Source organism: Balaenoptera acutorostrata, chromosome 1 (assembly GCF_949987535.1).
Source record: "Balaenoptera acutorostrata chromosome 1, mBalAcu1.1, whole genome shotgun sequence".
Lineage (NCBI taxonomy): Eukaryota > Metazoa > Chordata > Mammalia > Artiodactyla > Balaenopteridae > Balaenoptera > Balaenoptera acutorostrata.
Genome location: NC_080064.1, coordinates 123,069,933 through 123,078,929, shown reverse-complemented (window position 1 = coordinate 123,078,929; position 8,997 = coordinate 123,069,933). Strand labels below are relative to the sequence as shown.

The 8,997-nt window shown below is 41.9% G+C and overlaps 1 protein-coding gene across 1 annotated transcript in view; it reads left to right on the top strand.

Annotated features, from left to right (window-relative positions):
- The first annotated feature begins 6,234 nt into the window (after positions 1–6,234).
- The window catches only part of ALDH9A1 (aldehyde dehydrogenase 9 family member A1), a 28,052-nt gene continuing 25,289 nt past the window's right edge, over positions 6,235–8,997 (top strand). The window contains exons 1-2 of the mRNA XM_007191079.3: positions 6,235–6,477; positions 8,281–8,426. Coding sequence (XP_007191141.1) covers positions 6,297–6,477; positions 8,281–8,426 — 327 coding nt within the window. The 5' untranslated portion in view covers positions 6,235–6,296. The remainder of the gene's footprint in view (positions 6,478–8,280; positions 8,427–8,997) is intronic.

Here is an 8,997-nt window from a genome sequence, read left to right as displayed (position 1 = left end):
ACAGTATCCTTTATAACCTAACCCCTGAAGTGACTACTTCTGCCGTTTTCTACTGGTCACAGAGACCAACCCTGGTGTAGTTTGAGAGGAGAGTACACAAAAGTGAGAATACCACAAAGCAGGGATTATTCGAGGCCATCTTGGTAACTGGCTTCACAAACAGCTATTTAGAGTTCTTACTATGTGTGAGGCTTATTCAGCCCTGTATACTCTCACATCTAATTCAATGCCTTGTGCAGAACAGGTCCTCAAAAAAATGCTTGTTGGAAAGGCAGGTGAAAAACTGCCTACACATATCAGACTTCTCAACAGTAATGTTGTAAACTAGAAGATGATAGGTGTGTTGCCTTCAAAATTCTAAATGAAAATTATTTTCAACTTAGAATTCTGTACTTACCTGATCCCACCTAGATCATCAATCATGCAGGAGGTGAGAATGAACCTTTTTCAATCAGGCAATTTCCAAAAATTTACCTCCCTTATATCCTTTCTCAAGAAGTTACTACTAGAAAATGTCTTTGTTAAAATAAGGAATACACCAAGAAAGAAGAAGACATGGTAGGCAGGAAGCAGAGGAGACTACAGGGCAGAGGCAAAGGGAATGAATGCTTAAGATGACAGCAAGGGAACTCCCAGGGCAATAGCTGGGCAGCAGGTTGAGAGAGCAACCAGTGCAGAGTAGATGAGGTCAGAAGGCTTCAACACAGATATCTTCAGGGGAATAAAACCCATTCTCTAATAGATCTGACCACATAGAAATTGTATGGAGCATGGTTTTACAGAGCTGCTAGAGGGTGTGGAAGGACTTGGTCAAGTGTTCACAGAAAACTAAACAAATGGAAATTAGAAGCAATTATGAACTCCAGGAAAAATAAAAAGTTATAAAGAAAGCAAATGTAATTAAATTGGCCACTTATTACCATTGGCTCAGTGGCGACTAATATTTACACACTCATATAATAAAAAATAAACTGCCCACGTATCTTGAGTGAGGTGATGGTTACATGAGTGTATACCTTTGTCAAAACTCATTGAACTGTCCCTTTAAAATGAATGTATTTTGGGACTTCCCTGGTGGTCCAGTGGGTAAGACCCCGCGCTCCCAATGCCGGGGGCCCGGGTTTGATCCCTGGTTGGGGAACTAGATTCCACATGCATGCCACAATTAAGAGTTTGCAGGCTGCAACTGAGAAGTCTGCATGCCTCAACTAAGAAGCCCGCATTGCACAACAAAGATCCCACGTGCTGCAACTAAGACCTGGCGCAGCCAAAATAAATTAAATAAATAAATAAGTATTAAAAAAAATACAATGAATGCATTTTATTGTAAACTATACCTCAATACCTCTAGCTTTAGGATGCCTGCAAATTTGTATCAAAAGGTTTAAAAACAATTATACACCTAGGTCTAACTAGGATTCTGTCCTAAGAAAACAACTAAGCCAATAGCCGATTCATTCATTCTTACTATCTTACTATCTAACATCTGACAAATTACTCAGTTTTGCCAAATCTCAGTTTCCTCACTTGTAAAATGGGGTTAATAGTTCCTGCCGTATAGTGTCATTTTGAGGAATAAATGAGATAATACAAAGTAAAACAGTAAAGTATGATAGTATTTAATAGGTGCTTAGCTATTAACATTATTTCTAGGTGGTGAAATAATTGCTTTAATTTTCTTTTAAAAAATCTCTAAAGATTTTTCTATAGTGAGCATGTGTTCCTTTTTAATTTTTAAAACTTTATTTTGAAATACTATAGACTCAAGAAATTGGAAAAATATTCCAATATTCCTCTATAGAGAGGTCCTTGTTTAAGCTTTTAAAGTTTGTTTTTAACTGACTACATATTATACCCATGCAAATAATCAAAGTTCTATTATGTTTTAGAAAAAAACACTAATACAACCAATGATATATCATATACGTGTAAAAGAGTTGAAATAATCCCAGTATAACTCTGCTCTCTCAGATACAGATGGGTTCTAAATTTTTCTGTAAGATCCATGATCTTTCATATTCTGGGGTTATTAGCTCCAAGAACAAATTCCAAAGTCAATGACTCTGATTTTCATTAAACAAAACAAAACAGAAAGGCACTGCAAACTATGAATGCATTATGATTATAATGACAACAATTGTACAGTACTTTTTTTAAGACCACTTTCACAAATTCTGTTTCATACTACCTGATATTTACCAATTCGACCTATTTTTTGAACATATGACTATTACAGCATGAAAAATACGTTGAAAATGGAAAAGACTGGATTCTCCAAGTAGATATAACTAACTGGCGTCCTGGAACATTTTTATCAGGGTGATGATGTCAAAGTCCAGATTTGCAACACCTCTGACTGAATTACTGTTCATTTGCTTATTCAACAAATATTCATTACAGACCTAATCCTAGCGTCAGGGTGCATAGATCAGGAAACCTATTAGATCTTGAGTAAGACAGTTATATTCTTTTTTTTTTTTTTAATTAATTTATTTTTGGCTGTGTTGGGTCCTCGGTGCACGCGTGCTTTCTTTTAGTTGCAGCGAGCAGGGGCTACTCTTCATTGCGGTGCCCCGGCTTCTCACTGTGGTGGCTTCTCTTGTTGCGGAGCACGGGCTCTAGGCGCGCGGGCTTCAGTGGTTGTGGCACGAGGGCTCTAGAGCGCAGGCTCAGTAGTTGTGGCACACAGGCTTAGTTGCCCTGCAGCATGTGGGATCTCCCCGGACCAGGGATCGAACCCATGTCCCCTGAACTGGCAGGTGGATTCTTAACCACTGTGCCACCAGAGAAGTCCCAAGACAATTATATTCTATATGTGAAGAATGTGTGCATTCTCAAGGCTTAAAATGGAATTCAATCTGTAAACTATTATAAGAGAAAGTCCCTGTAAATATGGGCAGGAAAAGGATTCTGAATAATTTTTTTCCTCTTTTTGTGTGGATGGTTTTCTGGTTCCTCACTGAAAGAATTAAAAGTGTAATAGATATATTATTGTATCCAGGAAAAAAGTTGTATGAGTGTTTATTTTTAATGTAGTTCTAGAAGATGGAGTAAGAGCTGGCTACTCCCTAAAGACATTTTCTTTTCCTCCTGGTGGATGTATCAAAGCATGGAGTACCGCTAATGATGAAACTAAGCCAAAGCAACAGCCTGGCACCTTGATGACATGGGGGTGAGAGGGGAGTGAGGGACCCCAAATGGGTTCCCAAGGGCTCCCTCCTTTGGGAATCCTGGAGATGGGGGAAGAGGATCTAGTTGCTTTTCTTCTTCACCTCCAATTCTCTGGGGAAGGAAATTTGGATATGGGGGCGGCTTTAGTGGCACCCAGGCTTGGCTTTAAGCAAATTGTGAGGTAGGCAGTTTCTCTCAGCTTCTCCTCCTCCTTTAGCAACGATTCCACTCCTCCCACTCCTCTTTATCCCTTCACCTGTGCCGTCCCTCGTGCATCCATCTCAGGAGGTGCACTCCTCTCACTCAGTGTGTGCCTGTCTCTTTAAATTTTCACCCTGATCACAACTGGCCAACACCCTCTGTGGCTTCTCAGCTGCTTTGGGAGTATTGCTAACAAGCTCCTCCCAGGAAATGTACAGGTTCTTTAAATCTTTTCCCCAGGGCCAGCTTCCTGGGTTTCAAAATCCCCCTTTTCTTTGATAAATGACCACCCAATTAAGAGTGAATTTTGATGGCAACCTTCATGGGGACACCATCTGGACCTGGTGTAGTGAGAAGAAATGTGCTTTGGATTTGCACAGACCTGGACTCCCATGCCGGGTCCTCCAGGCGGGGAGATCTACAGCCTTTCTGAGCTAGTTGCCTCATCTACACAAAGGATGATAAAACCTGACTTGCAGAATTACCACTGAGATATTTATGAGTGCCCTATATGAGCTCCTCACTCAATCTGTACTAGTCTCCTTTTCTTTTACAGGGTTATTATGAGCATTATGTGAGGAGATAAATGTGAAAGGGCTTTGCAACCTATAAAGCTCTCTCTACATGTTGGGTTTTTCAAATAATAATATGTTAATATCACTAATAATAAAAGCACCGATAGGTAAGGGGCAGAGCTGAATATTTTCGTGGAGTTTTGTCATTTTTATAATCTATGAATTATAGCAACAGACATCATGACCATATGTCTAAAACAAACATCAGGAACCATGATCTGACAAGTCAAAATGCATTTGTTGGGGCAGAACATTATAAACAGGAATTGCACCCCCCCAAGTAAAAACCTTGAGACCGTGTGGTCTCTGTACACGCAAATGACCATCTTTGATCCAGTGATCCTGGAAATCTACATTGCTGGTTATCAACTCATGATATGTTTCAATTCTGTTTCCAACGGCCAATAATAACAAAGGTAGTAGCTGAGTTTGGCCCCAGGTGTTCTAAGTTTGAATGTTGCTGTTTCCACTTGAGGACCAAGACCTACAAATCTCAGAAGCATTGCAGGGGTTAACAAATTGGCATAGAGTTCTGGAAAAGTTCACCAGTGTAGTTTATTTCTGTTTCAAACCTGAAAATCACCCTCCCTAATATTGTGCTAGTAGGTAAAGGAAAGAACATTGAGCAAGCCTGCAGCCCCTAGAAGAGTAACAAGCCTGCAGGAAATAATGGAATGTGCATATTGGTAATTAATTTCTGTTCATGAAAGTCTCTGCTGCAGATGCATGGGAGTTCAGTATGAAGAATGAACAAGACTGCTTTTGTGTAAGATCCCTTAGCTGCTGGGACCTTGGGAGTGCCTTTCTTCCACAGGCCTTTTCATGAGGATTTTGCTCTTTATAACCTGTTATTAGGTTTCCGTTTGTGCTGCTGTCATTAATAGAATTTACACAGACCTTTCGGAATTTAAAAAGAAGTTTCAGATCAGCTCGGTGCTTTGTGACCACCTAGAGGTGTGGGATAGGGAGGGTGGGAGGGAGACGCAAGAGGGAGGGGATATGGGGATGTATGTATATGTATAGCTGATTCACTTTGTTATACAGCAGAAACTAACAACATTGTAAAGCAATTATACTCCAATAAAGATGTTTAAAAAAAAAGCAGTTTCACATCAAAATATGTTTGTTTTTTTTTTAATGTTTTATTTATTTATTTATTTATTTATTTATTTATTTATTTATTTATTTATTTTTGGCTGTGTTGGGTCTTCGGTTCGTGCGAGGGCTTTCTCCAGTTGCGGCAAGCGGGGGCCACTCTTCATCGCGGTGCGGGGACCGCTCTTCATCGCGGTGCGCGGGCCTTTCTCTATCGCGGCCCCTCCCGTTGCGGGGCACAGGCTCCAGACGCGCAGGCTCAGCAATTGTGGCTCACGGGCCCAGCTGCTCCGTGGCATGTGGGATCTTCCCAGACCAGGGCTCGAACCCGTGTTCCCTGCACTAGCAGGCAGATTCTCAACCACTGCGCCACCAGGGAAGCCCCAAAATATGGTTTTTTTACTTGTCTTAATTTATTCAGAATTATTTACTGCATTTGTTTTTGAATTTTTGAATTTTATTTATTTTTTATACAGCAGGTTCTTATTAGTTATCTATTTTATACATGTTAGTGTATATATGTCAATCCCAGTCTCCCAATTCATCCCACCACCACCCCCGCTCCCAGCACTTTCCAAAATATCATATGTTTTCTTGACAGCCCTCCCGTTGGTCTTTACAATAACATTTAAAATTTTTTTAAATTTAATTTTTATTTTATATTGGAGTATAGTTGATTTACAATGTTGTGTTAGTGTCAGGTGTACAACAAAGGCAATCACTTTTTTAAAGTATTATTATACAAATAAAGAAATGGTGGCTTAAGAGTGAAGTAATCCCCAAAGTAAAATTACTAGCACTCCAATCCTCCGCTTTCTTCAGACGGAAAAATCGAGAGTAAGATCCTGGGATGATTACATGCAGTGATGTACCTGATAACTCGTTTCAAATATTGATCTGGAAGAAGAAAGCGAAAATGAGAGAGACGGAGGGAGGGAGGGAGAGAGAGAGAGAGAGAGAGCGTGCATGCGTATGCGTGTGCGTGTGTGTAAGTCTCTGGTGTGTCGCCCAACCTTTCAGCTAAGCGAGGGCCAGACCTGGACCGCGGACGAGCCTAGCGTGGGCCCCCAAATGTCTCGCAAACTCCGCCCCGGAAGGCCCGGCTCCTTGCCTGGAGGCCCCTTAACTCTAGTCCAGCGGCGCCACGCCCCTCGGCCCGCAGCTAGCTCTGCCTCCCCGCGGCCCCGCCCCTCCGCGGCCCCCGCCCCTCGCCCCCTCCCCTTAACCTAGGGCAAGACACCGCGCCAGTCCTCCATGTTCCTGCGAGTGGGTCTGGCCGGGCTGTCTCCGCTTCGCCACACTCTCCGGCCTGCTCTGGTCGCCGCCATGAGCACTGGCACCTTCGTAGTGTCTCAGCCGCTCAATTACCGCGGCGGGGCCCGCGTGGATCCGGTAGACGCCTCCGGCACCGAGAAGGCGTTCGAGCCAGCAACCGGTAACGGGACGGAGACCGGGGGGCAGGGCCGGGGCGGCGGGGCGGGGAACGCGGCGGGGACCGGGGTAGGGGCGAGGGTCGGGCGCGGATTGCCTCTCCCCCGCCCCAGGGGTGAACCTAGTCTACCTCCCTGAACCTTCATGTAGTGCATTCAGCAGACGTTTACTGAGCACAGGTAAGTGACAGTGTAGAGTATAAAGTTGTATGTGTAGGCAGCTAACGGTGCTGTGCAAACTCGAAAGCATGTGGACCGGACACGAAGGGGGTCGTAGGAAACTGGACAGGCTGGTGAGTTGCTCCATGGGGTCATGGGTAGTTTTACAACGGCCTGAACAGAGTCCACAAAGCCCCGGTGGGTGAGGTGGGGTCTTCGTTAATTATTAACTTTTAAGGTTAGGACTGCAGTAATGTCTTCAACCGTGCACGTAGTAGAGGAATTCTAGAAGGACGGGGTGAAAAGAAACACTTGTGCCAAAATGGAGGAGCGCGCACAGAGGTTTCTAATTAGCGTGAATGAGGACTTTGTTGCCATCCCCTAGTGTTAAAATATTTCCGAACATGAACCAGAACTGGGAAAGGGAAAAAAAAAAAATCCTGCTTTTATCCTATGTTTAATGTGTGCCCAGCACTGTGCCAGGCCCTCAGTTTGCCCTGGGAGCTCCATAGATCACAAAGCAAACGAGGAAGAGGTTTTTTGTTTTGGTTTTGCTTTGTGTTTGTTTTGCTGGGTGTTATGGAATATTTGTGAGGAGAAAAATGTAAATGTTTGTGCAAACCAAGTGGTATGTAGCCAGAGGGATAAAACTGGATTTCAAGAGACCGGAGAATTTGTATTTGACCAATTAAACCAAACCACAGAGCAGAGACTTGTCAGAGCAGGAAGGGGCCCACAGACACCATCAGGCTCTTCTTTAGGTAGGAGGAAACATCCTCTTGACCCCCACCCCCATATTGATACAAAAGAAAGAAAAATTGCTCTTTATTTTAATTGCCTACAGTGTGTGCGATCCTTAAGCACTGCCTTTACCAGTTGGCTATTCGAATTTGTAACAAATAGCAGGTTTGTGAAATCTCTGGAAAAAGCAGAGTCCCAGGTGTTCTTGTGGGAGGGGAAAAGCAACTGCTGACTTGACATCTTAGAGAATTCTTTTTAGTAGAGTCAGTCACAACCCTTGGGATTTGGGTCTCGAAAAACTGATCATTTCATATTTTGCCCAGGATAGGGACTAAGACTGAAATAAGAAAATGAGGGACTGTTTGTCTTTTCCCCATATTTGAGAAAAAAATTTTCTTGCTTTTAGGAATATCTTTTCTTGATATTCTGTTTATTAACCATATTCATCAAGTATCAGTATTATATGACTTGTATAGAACATAAACCAGTGATTTAAAATCAGAGTTCATAATCCAGGAGACGGAGTACTTTGATTTTGTAAGACCTCTGGGATTCTCAAACATTGTTAAGGAGCATTGTGAAATAATTGATTGGAGGTTAATGTTAGTAAACCCAAATGTAAAATAGAGGAGGGCAGGGGTTCTTACCCTGAAGTTCATGGTGTGCTAGGCAAGGGACATGTTCTCTCTATAATTCTGTGATATGGTTCAGTACATTTTTCTGGACAGAAGTCTGCAATTTTTATTAGATTCTTAAAAAGTTCAGCTGCTGGTATAAGGGTGGTCACTAAATCAAAACATACTTAAAAACAAGAAGAGGATCAATAAAAGGAAAATTGGATACACAATACTTTATTTAAAATATGTGGCAACCAATTGAGATAACACTGACTTTCCCTGTATTTATAGGGCGAGTGATAGCTACTTTCACTTGTTCAGGAGAAAAGGAAGTAAATTTAGCTGTTCAAGATGCAAAGGCTGCCTTTAAAATATGGAGTCAAAAATCTGGCATGGAACGTTGCCGAATCCTTTTGGAGGCTGCCAGGATAATAAGGGTATGTTTTAATTTAATGTCTTCCAGAAAAGTCCTCTTGCACTGTTCTGTGAGTTCTTTATGATGATTTGCAGTTAGACCTTGATGCGCTATTAGGTGAGACCTTTTTGATGAAGTAGGAAGACATTTCCATATGCTCACCTTGGTATGTACAACAAGCTTTCCATCAGTGATTTCCTTCTGGCTCCTGGCTCCTTGTGACATCTCCCTCGGCAGTTTTCTTTTCCTTCTTTGTTGGAGTGATAATGTATCCTTTGTAGCTTGTCTCCTTTTCATTTTACTATGTATACTTGTTTTCTTTTTACTTTTTCCTCTGATGACTCTTAAGTTCACTTTTCTTTTTCAGGTTTATTTTCTACCTTAGTTGCCTGGAAGATTTCATAGATTCATCGATGCTCCCCTCTTAAGACATAAAGTTTAGCTTTTTACAGTCTTAAAGAGCAAAAGTACTAGATTGTCATTACAGAATATTAGAAAATTCAGAGGATATACACCAAAATATAAGTCAAGGATATCTCTCAGTGTAGGCTGTGATGATTTTTTTTCCTCATCAGTGTGTTATGTCAGAAACG